Source organism: Gouania willdenowi, chromosome 21, assembly GCF_900634775.1.
Source record: "Gouania willdenowi chromosome 21, fGouWil2.1, whole genome shotgun sequence".
Taxonomy (NCBI): Eukaryota; Metazoa; Chordata; class Actinopteri; order Blenniiformes; family Gobiesocidae; genus Gouania; species Gouania willdenowi.
The window spans coordinates 15,934,774-15,950,776 of NC_041064.1; the positions used below are offsets into that span (position 1 = coordinate 15,934,774).

At 38.1% G+C, this 16,003-nt stretch overlaps 1 protein-coding gene across 1 annotated transcript; it reads left to right on the forward strand.

Moving 5' to 3' along the window:
- The first annotated feature begins 250 nt into the window (after positions 1–250).
- morc3a (MORC family CW-type zinc finger 3a) lies at positions 251–15,724 on the forward strand. The gene is made up of 18 exons (XM_028436963.1): positions 251–324; positions 3,410–3,482; positions 3,642–3,774; positions 4,675–4,901; positions 5,025–5,181; positions 6,173–6,320; positions 7,433–7,561; positions 7,654–7,776; positions 8,271–8,368; positions 8,459–8,566; positions 8,642–8,770; positions 10,082–10,153; positions 10,255–10,285; positions 10,409–10,489; positions 11,520–11,601; positions 11,680–11,752; positions 11,831–12,607; positions 13,882–15,724. The coding sequence occupies exons 1-18, from the start codon at positions 286–288 to the stop codon at positions 14,045–14,047; spliced, it is 2,646 nt and encodes an 881-aa protein (XP_028292764.1). The 5' UTR covers positions 251–285; the 3' UTR covers positions 14,048–15,724.
- The last annotated feature ends 279 nt before the right edge of the window (positions 15,725–16,003 follow it).

Below are 16,003 nucleotides of genomic sequence, written 5' to 3' on the forward strand. Positions count from 1 at the left end.
TGAGGTTAACCCCGCCCCCACAGACTTTGACGAGCGAGTTTGACAGATAAAAATAATTCCTGAAGCGCTGCAACAGCAAACCATGAAATAAATAAATAAATAAATAAATAGTGAAATATTTATACTTCATAAATTTCGGAATTAAAATGAAATGTAAAATAAATTTAATTGTCACATTTATTTAATTATTGAACGCCGTCCTTCATAAGTTTCCCAGTATTTCCACTGGGGGCGCTGCACACCAGTTGTGTACTGTTTCTGATGACAACAGAAGAACTCTGAGAAATGGCGGCACAAACAGACCGAGGCGTTCCTCTCAGTACGGTGAGTGGCGATTTTACCTTCTTTAAATGATATTTTTCTAAATATTGTAACGGAAGAAATGTCACGAAAAATATAAAACAAGCTCTTGCGTTCTGTGTGAAAATGAGACCAAATGACTGTTAATAGGCGGGTTTTCAGTTAATTGTGTTGTGAATTTTCTCGCTTTCGTGTCAATCGAGGACAAACCACGATGGTTTCGATTTGCTCTGTGCTGAGCTAGCTGCTGCTAGCTGTCTCAGTCTATAGAATTAAAAGATATGCGTAATGTACAGGCATGTTATATTTGTAGTTTGATGACTTACGACGTCGTAGATAAAGATTGGCAATTATTTATTTATTTTTATTTTTAATCACAGTGAGGGCAGCGAAATGTGTTTGTCTGATGCCAGGGTCACGTGACCAAAACTCACGTCAGTATTTGGAATATTTGTCAATCTAAGCGACAATCCAGGAAAGAACAAAGGGGTTTTGTGTACTTTGGAATCATTTTGTGTATTTCTGTGTTTTTACATAATTTATTATTATTTTGTGTAATTCTGTCCTCTGTTAGTTGTCGTTGTTATGTATTTCTTTTGTCTTTTTGTGTATTTTACTCACACCTTTTTTCCCCTCATATCTAATATGTTGCTACTATTTACATTAAGCTTCTTTCATTAAGCGGCTCCAAGATGCTAAATGGGGGATATTTAACACCGACTAACAAAATGTAAACCCTGCTTTTCCTTCTTGCACTCATGCCTTGCCTCGCCTCAGGTAATGCGAGATAAGGCAAATGTTTTTGTATAGTGCAGTCAAACACAAGGCAAGGCACATTTATTTGTTTAGCGCATTTTCATACATTAGGCATTGTGCTTTACATCAGCCATTCTCAACGGGTGGGTCGGGACCCAAAAGTGGGTTTCGGGCAGCTGGTCAAAAATAAATAAATAGCCTCCTTAATGTCTCATGTTGGACTTGTCTTTTATTTTGAAAGAAACTTTTCTTTCGACAGCCATGGTGTGAAATGCATGTTGCACAGGAAAATGCATCGATAAAAAGATTATATGTGTGCTTTCAACAGCTATTTTTGAAAAACTAAATTTGGTTGGTTGAATTCTCAAAAAAAAAAAACAAAAAAAAACAAAACAAAAGTGGGTCACGATTTAATGGCTGTGGCAAAATTTGGGTCCCAGGGTGAGACAAGTTGAGAACCCCTGCTTTACATGATCAAAAAGTGCAACAGAAAACATTCAACAGATTAAAATCAAAAATAACATTATCGTCAGCAAAAACATTTAAAAATCACCCACAAACACATTACATCAACAACATGACCAAAGATCTCCCTCTCAATCATACGCAGTAGAGAAAAAACTAGTAAAAGAGAAAAAACAAAATTGTATAGTCTACAGTAGGGCTGTAGTCAACCAAGGAAATGGTTGGTAGACGTAGAAGTGTGCAGAGGAGGACAAGGAGTAAGAAAAAGAGACAAATATTTCGTTTTGGCGTTTTGTGGTGCCGATTTGCATTTAAACACAGACCATTTATGATATGAACCTCATTCAAGCTTTGACCAGAACCTGACAAAGCAAAAGTGAAACCTACAGGTCTGACAGACATTAGGCATTTTTATCTGAAACCGACACTTAAAACCTATTTTTTTCTCATACAAATGACATATTTACATTTGCTTTAGTGGTAAGCCTGCTTTTATTAACAGACATCTGTTAATGTCAACATCAGATCAGCTCATGGGGAAACAAACGCACGTCAAACACAGGTGCACAGTGTGCCCCGTGGCGCCAGAGACAGCAATGGATCTATTTACACAATCCACATATCAAAAATAAGGATAATGCATTTTTTTGTACAGAAAAAAGATTGATTTAACAGTGGATGCTTATTTTAAGCCTGTTTTAATTTGTTCCCTCTCTGCTCTGAGGACAGCACACAGACAGCTGAAGCGCAACATCTTTTTTTTTTTCTTCTTCTTTTTTTGCAACACACACACAGAGCTGTTGCTGGACATAGAATCATGTTTAGGCATTAAATAAATTATATTGATATTTAATCCTTATCACCTATATAAATGCATTGCATTTTTTATTTTACGGTATTGAAACTGATACCATTGCCGGTCGACCACGACTGCATCGACCAATCAGTCGACTAAACGACCATAGTTGGCAGCCCTAAAGTGTCAAATGCAGCACTTGGATCCAATAGATTGAGAACGGATACTTTTCCTCTATCGGTGTTCAACCTTATGTCATTGATCACTTTGAAAAGAGCTGTTTCTGTGCTGTGATGAGAACGACACCTTACTGAAAGTTATCAAACATTTTGTTGAATGTTAAGAGTTGACTCAGTTGGTTGAAGACCACTTTCTCAATGATCTTGGCTATGAATGGAAGGTTGCTGATTATGCTCTCTTTTTTAACAGAGAACACTGGATGACAAGACAATTGAAAGTCTTTTTACATGATTAAATATTTAGAAAACCAACAGTATAAACATTAAAACACTAAACATTTTGAAATCAACAAACATAAAAACCTTAATCCTTAGCTTTGACATGGGTTCCACATTTTTGATGATAGTGGTGTCCATTAGTTTTTCTCTTTTAGTTGTTATTGTGCACACGGTTTTTCTTTCCTGCAGCCTTCTCACAAACTGACTATGGTCTCACCAAGTCCTTCATTCTGAAGCGTGTAATTATCTTACAGACACACTCAAGTAAAGTTGTCTGCGTGAAGCAAAGGCGTTATACTTACTACCATGATTTTTACATATAAGAGGATGGAACGCAGAGAGCTGTAACTCCTTATGTGAGGGTGAGGAGACGGAAAGGTGTAACTCCTACTGTGAGGGTGAGGAGACTGAGAGGTGTAACTCCTACTGTGAGGGTGAGGAGACGGAAAGGTGTAACTTCTACTGTGAGGGTAAGGAGACGGAAAGGTGTAACTCCTACTGTGAGGGTGAGGAGACGGAAAGGTGTAACTCCTACTAAGAGAGTGTCATATCGATAGCCACATACCACAAACCGACACTTAACATCTAATGTAAGTGTTTGACTATTAAAATGTTTTTTTTTTTTTTCTTGTAGCTTTCGCCCAGGTTTCTTTATTCCAACTCCACCAGCCACATTTGGCCCTTCAGTGCCATCGCTGAGCTCATTGGTGAGTCGCCTCTGACTGAATTTTGGTTTTGGTAATCTGCTATAAACTGACGCTCAAAGGATTTGAAACTGCAGCCAAAGTTTATGCGTCACTACTTTTTCAACTGTTGGAAAGGAGAAAATCACGCAGCCATGTTTATCTTGATTATTGTTTTGACAGATAATGCCTATGATCCAGATGTTTGTGCTAAACAGTTCTGGATCGATAAGACTGTGGTCAAAGGTGAAGAATGCCTTAGTTTCATGGATAATGGAAATGGCCTGGACAATGAAACCATGCACAAGATGCTCAGGTAAATACTGCTTTGTTTTTCTAAGCACTTATCAGGGTTGAGGTCAATTATAATTGTAATTGATAATTAATTACAATTATGGCATATTTATAATTGTAATTTAAAAAATATGTTGCTGTTATAATCATAATTAAATTGTAATTGAGTTTAGACAATTGACTGTAATTTTAATTACTCTGAAAATTCTTTTAAAAAAGTCAATTATAATTTAACGCTAAACTGGGGAGCCATGTTACAGTTCTATGTACAGTTCTGCACATGTGTAGTTAACAATTATTAAAATATGTTTCATACCAAACTTTCCCGCATTTTAATATTAAAAAAAAAAGAAAGAAATCGAGGCGTATACTGACAGAAAAAGGGATCAGACGCCCACACCAAAAATATTAAAACATGCATTTTTATTGATTAGGAAGCACAAGGATGGGAAAGAAATTAAATGATAGATATTTGTTTTTAGTGTGTTTTACAGCTGATTTAAGACCCATTATCATAAGAGATGGTAACACAAGACGAATGTTAACATTTATTAGGTTATTTATTTCAGGCTCCACTTAGTAATTGTGATTATTTGTAATTGAACTTTAATAATTGAGAACGTAATTGTACAGTAATTGACTTTCTGAGGATAAAAAATAATTGTAATTTAAGTGCAATTGGAACAAAAATGCTGGTCACTGTAATCATAATTGAATTGTAATTAAACATGGGTAATTGGAAACGTAATTGTAACTGAAAAATGTAATTGACCCCAACCCTGGCACTTAGATTAGTTTTGTTTTGTTTGTATCTCAGGTAATCCAGAAATGATGACTTCCATTTTGTTTTGGTCAGGGAGGTTTTTGTGATGAATCAATGTGTCTACGCCATATATTTTAAGATTACTTAATGATTTTTCAGCTTTGGCTACAGTGACAAAACAGCAGTGGGTGGCGTCGAACCAATCGGAATCTATGGCAACGGCTTCAAGTCAGGATCCATGCGTCTCGGCAAAGACGCCATCGTCTTCTCAAAGTCCAAGGACTCCTTGTGTGTCGGGATGCTGTCTCAGACTTACTTAGAACAGATTAACGCTAAACAGATAATTGTACCGATTGTTTGTTTTGAGATGAAGCAAAAAAATCCATATATCCTTTTACTAAAAAGTATAATTACACTCTGCACAGTTTCGTGTGTATGTTGTACAGTTGTTGCCATTGTTTTAGTTCTCCTTTTATTTTCATCACATTGGCCTTTAACTTCAACCATACTCTCTGTGAAGGAAGAGCACAAAGCCAGTCTGCAGGACATTCTGCACTATTCACCCTTCAATACTCAGCAGGAGCTGCTGACTGAGATTAACGCCATCACCTCAACGTGCTCCACTTCTAAGACTGGCACCCGGATAATCATCTGGAATCTTCGTAGGTCTGTCAGCAATTCACAAATACATCAACATTATATTATACTGTATGTTATACTGTGTATATATTTTATTTTACACTTGGAAGCGAACGTTTTTTTAATGTAATCTTTAAAACAAAATATAAAAACATTAGTTGTGCTATGTAGATTCTTGTGTTTTAGGTAGTGGTATGAGGTAAATAAGAAAACATAAATGTTTATTTCAGCACACCAGCAGCTGTAACACAAGCAGCTGTGGTGGTGTAGTGGTTAAGGAAGCGGGCTTGTAATCGGAGGGTCACCGGTTTGAATCTCACCTGGGCCATCACTGTGGGATGTTGAGCACATAACTTTAATGCAACACAAGGGGCGGAGCTAATTACTGTAACATAACAAGGGGCGGAGCTAATTACTGTAGCGTAACACAAGGGGCGGAGCTAATTACTGTAGTGTAACACAAGGGGCGGAGCTAATTACTGTAGCGTAACACAAGGGGCGGAGCTAATTACTGTAACATAACACAAGCGGCATAGCTAATTACTGTAACGTAACTCAAGGGACGGAGTCAATTGCTGTAACGTAACTCAAGGGACGGAGTCAATTGCTGTAACGTAACACAAGGGGCGGAGCCAATTGTTTTAACGTAACACAAGGGGCGGAGCCAATTACTTTAACGTAACACAAGGGGCGGAGCCAATTACTTTAACGTAACACAAGTGGCGGAGCCAATTACTGTAATGTAACACAAGGGGCTGAGCTAATTGCTCTAACGTAAAATGGGGCAGAGCTACTTACTATAACGTAACACAAGGGGAGGAGTCAATTACTGAATTTCTTTTGTCTCTCATAGTTGAGGTATACCTATGATGAAAATTTCAGGCCTCTTTCATCTTTTTAAGTGGGAGTTCTTGCACAATTGGTGGCTGACTAAATACTTTTTTGCCCCACTGTACATCATATACATTGTCAGCTTTCAAATTTTAACACATGATCTGTTTGATGTTTGTTCTGTTAGGACATCTTCTGGGAAGACAGAGTTTGATTTTGGAAAGGATCGTTATGACATTCGGATTCCTTCCGAGGTCTACGAGTCATATAAGGACCCTTCTCTAAACACAGACAGGTTCACGTCATACATCCCTGAGAGTTTTTACTCACTGCGGGTAAGAGCAACAATGGACAAACCGCAAAGTTATTTACTGGTTTATCTCTAACAAATAAATACAATCTTTTCGATGATTTGCTTTACTGAAAGAAAACTGATGTGATGTTCAGTGCAATATGTATGAGCATAACAGCTAGCATGGAGAAAGCTATTTCACGGGGTCTTAAAAAGTATTAAAAGTTGATAAATCAGTTGTGGGAAATTAAGGCCCTTGAAAAGTATTAGAAAAGTCTTAATGTGCTAGATCGCTTCGGGGCCGCATGCATGCGGGTGCAACGTCACATGACAGCAAATGTTACCCAGCGCGAAAACAGACGGGAAGAAAACAAAAATAGGAAAGTGCAAGTTCTCTGACTCCTGGCTTGAGATGCCTGAATTTAAAGAGTCGAGCCAGTCGAGAATAACAACCGGAAAGACTATTGCACACTTTGTAAGAAAAGGATTTGCTTCGCATCGATGAGCATAAATGCAGTTAAAGTCGAAGAGCTGAAGAAAAGCATCAAAATTCTGCATGAAGTGTGCAACACGCTTCAAATTGATGCAGACCATTTTGCTGAGCAGGCAGAAGGAAAATCTGGGTCATTAATGGCCCAACTTATCACCAAGTCTTAACACCTTGCAGCGAAGGCACAAAGAAAAGCTCAAAGTGCTGATTGACACAGAGAAGCTGATTGAAAGCAAATCACACAATCTCAGACACATGTCCTAAATTTTGATCAGTTCTTGTTTTCCACCAGGTTGGCGTGTTGTTACTAGTTGTGACCTGAAAGGAATGTTGATAAACCTGCCTTTAGTTTCATTTATTCTTTTGAGTTTTATTCCTTCTCAGCTTAACTCATTTCTGTTTAACTGCAAACTACAACTGTTAAAGATGTCTTGCTAACAACAGCTATGAGGTCTTACAATTTTTTTAAAGGTTTTTAAACAAGTCTTAAAAAGGTATTAAAATTAACCTCAGGATTCCTACATATACCCTGTTTCTGCTTTTAGGTGATATTTTAAACTTAATACAAATGTTTTCTGATTGTTAATATGCATATATATATATATTTTTCTTGTACATTTTTACATTACATGGTTCACCTTTGATTGTTAATGTTTCTGGTCTAGGCATATTGTAGCATTTTGTACCTGAAGCCTCGTATGCAGGTGATGGTTCGTGGTCAAATGGTGAAATCTCAGCTCATCGCCAAGAGTCTCGCCCACATCCGAAGGGATCACTATAAGCCCAACTTTCTGGTATTCTTAATTTTGATATTCTAACCTTTCAAACATGTTTTTTCACATTTATTCCTTAATTTGCTGTTGTTTTTTTTTTTTAAATGTTCTAGGATGGAAAACGCATCCAGATAACATTTGGGTACAACACCAAAAGCAAAGACCAGTATGGAATCATGATGTATCACAAGAATCGACTTATTAAAGCGTATGAGCGTGTTGGCTGTCAGCTGAGGGTGAGCTTCAGCCTACTGTTTAAGTGCATGTGTTTACATGGTTTTAAATATTCCGAACTTCTACATCACGTGTCAAACTCAAGGCCCGGGTGCCAAATCCAGCCCTTTAGAGCATCTAATGTGAGTAAAGATGATTGAGAAAACCTAATAATTGTAGATATGTCAGCCTCTCCAAAAACACACATTTAATGAAACTCTACAGTATTTGTAGGGTTTAGTTTTCCTGCGATTATATCACATAATGGCAGACATTTTTAATCACAAAAGAAAAAAAAAAATGTAATTTAAAAAATCCTGCAATTTCTCAAAAAATAGCTTTAAATTACACACACACTTGTCAAAAAATCTAGGACATTTCGAGTTCCTGCTGGGACTAGTAGTTCTTGAATATTGTTTTTACTTGTCATGTAAATGTAGAAGTGGAAACTTAAGCACATTGGCCCCTGAACTCAACCGAGTTTGACACCTCTGTTTTACATTTTTGCTTTCTGCAGGCTAACAAAATTGGTGTTGGTGTCATTGGGGTTATTGAGTGCAACTTTCTGGAACCCACTCACAACAAACAGAGCTTTCTTGAATCTGAGAAGTACAGGTGATAGAAATTAAATTGCGATATTAAAGATTTGATAAAATCTTCAGGTTTGTTATTACCTGAGGTCTGACGAGTACTTTCTGCCTGCAGGAAAACTATGGTCAATTTGGCAACCAAACTGGAGGAGTACTGGAAGGAAATGTGCTACAGGAAGTCCAAAGATAACCCCAACAGCACTATTCCACTCGAGGACACCATGTTAGTTCGTTTCTAAGCATTAAAGTTTGTGCAACCTGCAGGTTTATTTGTTTCACAAAGTTAAATCATCTGCAGGAAGAAACCGGATCAAAACTGGGTGCAGTGTGGGGACTGTTTGCAGTGGCGCAAACTTCCTGATGGAATCGACTGCAAAAAGCTGCCCAACCAATGGTTCTGCCGCATGAACCCTGATCCTCAGTTCAGGTACCCTGAGGATTTTTAATAAGCATGTGGCTAATTAATTAACAGAGGAATGATTTAAAATAGGTGTACTCAGACAGCATAAATCTCTGGCAAGCGCCAAATCTCTTTTCCAGACATTCACAGTTATCTGGATCAGTGATCCCGATCATGTTACCATGATCATTCATACTTTAAATCATACGTGTCAAACTCAAGGCCTGGGGGCCAAATCCGGCCATTTAGAGCATCAAATTTGGCCTGATTGAGAAAGTAAAAATGATAGCTTAAACATTTTGTAAATGACCAAATAAACTTCAGTTATAGATATCTCAGTACCTCCAAATTAAAAAACGCAATTAAAATCCACAATTTTCCAGTTCTTATATCACATGACGCCAGTCATTTTTAATCTTAAATTGTTGACAGAACTCTCAAGCCCACACATGCGCCTGTGCTTGCGCACCCCCCCAGCAGCTGGCTGCAATAACTTCTCTCCACAAGCAATAGCAAAAATAAATCAAGCAGTAGCCTTGATTTAAGCCTAACAATGTAGATGACAGATAATTGCTTCAGTGTATTTTACAGCTGATTTAAGAAATGGTTAAGACATTTTGTAATTGAGAGCTTAATTGTAATTGATTTTCATGGGGAAAAAAATAATCGTAATTTAATTGTAATTAAAAAAAAGAAATGCTGGTCAGCGTAATCATAATTGAATTGTAATTGAACATGGATAATTGAATACGTAATTGTACCTGAAAAATGTAATTGACCCCTACCCTGAAATGCACAATCCAGTTCCCATCTGGATGAAACTCAGTGGAATAATTGAGGAACCAATCGAACATAACCGGTTCAAATTTCTTAAACATCCGTCAATTATGAACAGATATACAAATTGTAATAAAATTCTCGATGGCCTAAGGTTGATCTTTGGTTCAAATCTGTTAAGTAAGTTCGACACAATCCTGCTAACAGATGAACAAACAAATAAACTACCAGTGAAGATAATATAATCTCCTTTGGCGGAGGTAATAAGTATAGATAAATAAAGGCTAAGAACACTTAATAATCAAAAGTTACAGAAATGAAATAAAATCAACTGCTATATATTTATAAATGAAAACAAGCCATGTTCAAATAATTGGTTCACAGTGAAGCCATGTGAGAGTTTTAAAGTTTGATTTATGTCACATGCACTTTGAAGATTAAGGTTCTACGCTAAATTTCTCAAATGTGACTTGTAAAAACCACACACACACACACACTCCCTTACATGTTGTAGATGTTAGTGAAAGCTTTGACCAACATGTCTGACTTTACTCTCTTTAGGAGCTGCAAAGTCCCAGAAGAACCTGAGGACTCTGATGATGATGAACCATACCAAAAGACTTACAAACAACAGTGAGTTGCATGTTTCCTTTAAAAAAAAAAGAAAACAAAGATGCTGCATTGGTTTCCATTCACAGCTAGAAGTCATTAATACAGTGTTTCAATCATTACAGAGAAAAAGTAGATCGGCGGAAGAGCAAACAGGTATTGATGCACTGCCGCTTTTACTCTGTTACTGACATTTCATCCAAATGGTGATGTACGTTTTTCTGAAAAAATTCCAAAAGGTGTTCAATGACTCATGTCAGCAATATTTGTTTTTGTTAGGAACAAATGGATAAACTGCACGATCAAAATGTGCTTCTTCAGCAGAAGGAGGAAGAACTGAAGCTGCAGATGCGTCACAAAGTGAGTACTGAGTCTAAATCAGTGGTTCTCAACCTCAGCCTGCACCCCCAAAGTAAAGGTGCCATAGACCGGGGACCCCACTGTACCGAAAGGTGGTTGAACACAGACATGAACATCAAAGAACAGTCATGTGGAGACAGGACCATCTGTAAGGGGTGATATAAAGGGGAGAGTATTTTGGGGCCCATCCATAAAGTCAGCAAAATGATGGTTCATTGTTCTATGAATCTGTGATAACCACATTTATTTATTTATCTGAAAAATATCCTCTGTTATCCAGAAAGTGTATTATTTGCGTCATTGTATATAGTCATCTTAAAGGTGTAAATCCTTGTTTTAATCAGAAATAAAATGAGTTTAAAGTGACCAAAAGTGGTGAAATGGGGTTTAAAAACCACAGAAATTGGTTAAAAGTGGGCAAAAACGGTAAAATTCATTAATAGTGTAGACAAAATGGGGGGAGGGGTGGTTTGGGTAATGTAATTTAAAAAGTAGTAACAATTAGTTTAAACTGGCATATAATGGGCTTGACAAATTGTGGTTAAATTGGCAAAAATAAGCATAAAATATGGTGAAAAGAGGTTAAAAATTACAATAATGGGTCAACATATGTGACATTAGATAGGAAAAGTTGTATAAGTGCCAAAAATATCTTTAAAATGGAAAAAAAAAAAAGTGCAGAAAAGGCATTGAAATTTAATAGAGAAGTGGCAAAAATGGGAGTAATGTTGCAAAAATGCATTAAAAGGAGCAAAAATATGGCAAGAAAAAGTGACGAAAATAGGTTCAAATATGGCAAGTTTGGTGTGGTTGCAGAAAAAGGGTGAAAATAGGCAACAATGGACTCAAATTGTTCAAAAAATATTCTTAGTTTCTTGTCTCGTGACCCCAAGGTTGCGAACCCTTGCTCTAAATAATGTCTGGAATTGATTGATTTTAAAGCGTCTCAACAATTTTACGTAAATTGAACTTCCTTGTAGTAATTTGTTCAATAAGTCACCAACTAGGTTTTCATGTGTGTTGTTGACAGCCGTCGTACTCGCGTCCAAGTAGTAGGACACCACAGAGTCCCAAATCTCATCCAATCATAGTTTCCACTGTTTCACAAGCAGGTAAGCGAAAATGCTTCTTGGCATATTAGTGAAGGATTAACAATTAGACACCTGACAATGTTTTTGATTTCTCTGTAGCTCCCAGCACATCCGGTAACAAAGGTTTTCCAGTTATTTCTAATGTTTGCTCACTGTCCATGGACACACGGAGGTAGGACTGGTTTGAAATGATATCCCGTTGCTTTCCTAAAACACGTGCTTTATATAACACACCTGTTGTGTCCTACAGCGGAAAGAGATTATATCCTATCACTGCACAAGAAACGCCGAAAAAACCAAGACTAAATGGCTTCAGCGTCTCAGATCCAGGTGCTGCAGCCAGCAGCTCACCCAGTTCTTCATCCATGTCTGCTGTTACCGATTACCAGAATACTGATAATGACATTGTAATCTTGGAGAGTGCCAGCACCCCAAAGCCAAGACTGACTGTCTCCGCTGTTGGAAAAGTGAAAATTAAGAAGGAGCAAAGCGATGATGACATCAGCATGCTGTTGGAGTGTTTTGACGACGCAGCTGTGGACGACCAGATGGAGGCTGAGGCTGATGCTCCGGCCCAGGTGAAGCAGGTGGAGAAGGGAACTCAGAGCATGAGTGCAGAAGATCAAGCAGAAATCAAACAAGAAGCCGATGCAAACGGTCAAAATGAGAAACAGAACTTGCAGGTCATGCAGAATGGAGTGAGTAACGTTCTGGAGGCGAAGCCGGAAATGGGATCTTCCCCTGACAATAAATGTCCTCTACCTTACCTCCCTAATGAGATTGAAGCACAGGAGCAGCAGGACCAGTTGCTGGTACTCATGCAGAGCACAGCTCTGGAGAGGGACTGTTTACAGGTGAAAGTTCATCAGCTCACATGTCAACTGCAGGACATCCAGACCGAAGTGTCCAGCCTCAGGATAAAGAAGGAGTCAACAGACCAAGCCTGTCAGACAGAGAACACGGATGAAAAGGACTTCAAGAGCCTGTTTGAAAATGCCAGGCAGAAAGAGGTGGAAACATCCATGAGGTAAGAGAAAAGATTTAGTCTCTATCAAAATAAGCAAAATACAGAGGGGGGAAAAAAGTATTTAGAAGTTGTCCCACTTAAAAACATGAGAGGTCTGTAATTTTCATCATAGGTACACTTCAAAACAAAAATCCAGGAAATCACGTTGGGCAACACGGACTTTCAACTCCCTTCATAGATTTTCTATTGGGTTGAGATCTGGAGACTGGCTGGTCCACTCCAGGACCTTGAAATGCTTTTTACGAAGCCACTCCTTTGTTGCCCGGGCGATGTGTTTAGGATCTATAGCTGTGTTTCCATTACCACTGGAAATGCGCAAAATCTAAATAGCGCAAGAATAACGTAATAGAAACACCTGAATTTAAAAAAAAAAGTTCAAATATTGCTAAAAGGTTTTTACGCTTTCATGAGGGGGAATTTCAAACTGTTCGATATTGAAATGTGTCGCAAAAGCGTTATGGGACCACTTTTTCCACTAATATACGTCATAGAACATGAGGTACCTGGTCACATGACCACTTCTCTCTGTGTTATAAGGCGGTTCTATGCGTTCGTCTTCATGTAGCGAAGTCTCACAGGATGAGATTTTCACTGGAGTTACGAGGTTCCTGCCCAAAACAATCTTCAATGGAAACGCGTTCAAAGCACAATTATACTTTGTCGACATTTAGAGATCTCGCTTTAATTTTGCAAAGATCTGTAATTGAAACTCAGCGATTGTCATGCTAGAAGATCCAGCCACGTTTCATCTTCAATGCTCTCGCTGATGCAGGGAGGTTTTTGGCCATAAAATCACAATTCATGGCCCCGTTCATCCTTTCCTTAATACGGATGAGTCGTCCTGTCCCCTTTGCAGAAAAGCAGCCCCAAAGCATAGTGTTTCCACCCCCATGCTTCACAGTGGGCATGGTGTTCTTAGGATGCAACTCAGTATTCTTCCCCCTCCAAACATGGCTAGCGGTGTTTTTACCAAAAAGTTATATTTTGGTCTCATCTGAACACATGACATTCTCCCAATCCTTCTCTGTGTCATCGAGATGCTCACTGGAAAACTTTAGACAGCCTGGACATACATACATACATACATACAATGTGATTTCCTGGATATTTTTTTCCACATTCTGTTTCTCACAGTTGAAATGAACCTATGATGAAAATTACAGACCCTCTCATCTTATTAAATGGGACAACTTGTACAATCGCTAACTGCCAAATACTTTTTTGCCCCACTGTATCTCTACAACAGTTAATAAATTGTTTTGTTTTCTTTTCAGTTTAAGCAATCTTCGACGTAACATCGGACGCCTCCTCATCACCTATGTACCTGTACTGGACCTGGAGCAAGTGAATTATGAGTGCAGTGTCATCGATGAAATCCTCGCTCAGGTTCTTAGTAGCAGGGATGTGAACTCAGCATTAGACGTAGCAACAGAAAATTAGGCTTTGCACAGATCGGATCGGCCGATATTTTGCATTTTATCAGAAAATCCTGAAACCTTCTAAAACCCACTTTATATGGTTAAAGGAGCATAAGGCAGGTTTTGAGAAAAAATAAACAATCATTTTAAGTTTTTGTTTTTTATTTCATGCTAATGGACGATGAAGCGCTCTAAACCAAAGAGAATTAGTTCACACACATTTCTACCTATTGCCTTGAAGAGATTGTGTGATACAGTTTGTACTGCTTTTCGAAGTCTGATTTTCCTGCCCAGTTCTGTGGACGTGGAATCAACTGACGCAGGCGCGCGTTCATGACAGCTTGGAGAGCCGTTTCAATAACCCGGAAATAAAAAAGAATGAGAAAAACACGGCTTGGAGACAAAAAGAAGACAAGCATGGTGGACTAAACTACTGTTTGGTTCCACAGAGGCATGTGCACAGGTCTTGCTGTAAACAGTCACATGAAGGGAGAGTAAATAAATAACTCAGTGTGGATCAGGTCACATTTTCTTGTCCGAGTCCGACCCAACAGTGAAAAACTAATTTTTTTTCTCAAAGAAATGACATATGTACATTTGTTTTTGTGGTAAGCACCGATTTTATTAACAACTATTAATGTCAACGTCAGATCAGCGCGGGTAACAAGCAAAAGTGAAACACAAACGGGCATAGTGCGTGCACCTATCGGGTTTATTTACATAATCCATTTATCAAAGATAAAGATAATCCATGTTATTGTGCAGTAAAAGGAATGTTTCAACGGTGTATTTCTTTAAAATTGTCCTCTGCTCCATTCTACATCCACTGCGGATCAGCTGTGGCTGCTGCTGCAGGAAAAGGAAGAACGCTGCAGCGCAAACCTCACTATGTGACCGAACCCGAATATCAGTTCTCAATATCTGTCCGAACCCGACCCGTCCTGTGCCGTCGGGTTCCGTTAGGGTTTGGTTTCCATCGGATGGACTCCATTCTCTAGTATCAGCTCTGCGCCGTGAAAAAACAAACAATTGATGCACGTTCCTGCAGTGGCTTGGCTGATGGCTACAGTTACACTATCCACCGTGGTGTCACTCTGGAGTCTGAATTTTAGGTCCTGCCCTATGCTCCTTTAAGTGTCTCATCTGTACAAAGGCTTGTTAAATATTGTACAAATGAAAACAACTTTATTTTTGGTTTACATGTGGTACTACCATATTTCAAGCATTGTAATCACAGCTTGCACCGATCGTTTGTCGTTCTGACAGCACTGCTTCTAACGCATTTACTCATAATGCGTAAAGCCTTTGTTGTAATAATCTTGAGCTTTTAGAGAACAAAAACATGTTCTTAATCTTGTCTGAGTCATGTTAAATATTATGAAATGTTTTTTATAGCTGTATTTAATGTTTATCCATCTATTTGCTATGGATGATCTGTTTGATACATTGTTACATAGAAAAAGAGATTGTGTGTGTGTCTGAATGTGGAATAACAAGCTGAAGTTATTTTCCTTTCGTTTGTTGGGACAACAAATTTATGCAAGAAAAGTAGCTTCCTCTGGATAGCTGATAGTTTGCCTGTAATTTAAGACAGCATTTTTCAACCAGTGTGCCAAAACATTTTAATTCAACTTTATTTATACAGCACAAATTACAACTAATTCATCTCAAAGCGCTTTCAAAATATAAAATTCTTTTTTTTACTATGGACTTTATATTTTGTTCAGCGCTTTGAGATGACTTTGTTGTATTTTGCGCTATACAAATAAAGTTGAATTGAATAATAAGGAAAAAACCCAACAAGATCCACATGAACAGGCAGGCAATGCATCTGATTATAGGCAGCTGCTGCATGCATGTTGTTGTAATGTAAGTACTGTAAACATTTTTGCTATTAAATACCATCAGTGCCTTCTACTTGTGTAGGAAGAGCATAATCTGAAATCTACTAAAGTATAGGTCAATGTGATCAGAATGT

Coding starts and splice junctions, on each gene's coding strand:
- morc3a (XM_028436963.1), top strand. CDS start 286: ATGGCGGCACAAACAGACCGAGGCGTTCCTCTCAGTACG. Junction 4,902..5,024: donor GATGAAGCAAAAAAATCCAT/ATATCCTTTTAC, acceptor CTTCAACCATAC/TCTCTGTGAAGGAAGAGCAC. Junction 8,771..10,081: donor AACCCTGATCCTCAGTTCAG/GTACCCTGAGGA, acceptor TACTCTCTTTAG/GAGCTGCAAAGTCCCAGAAG.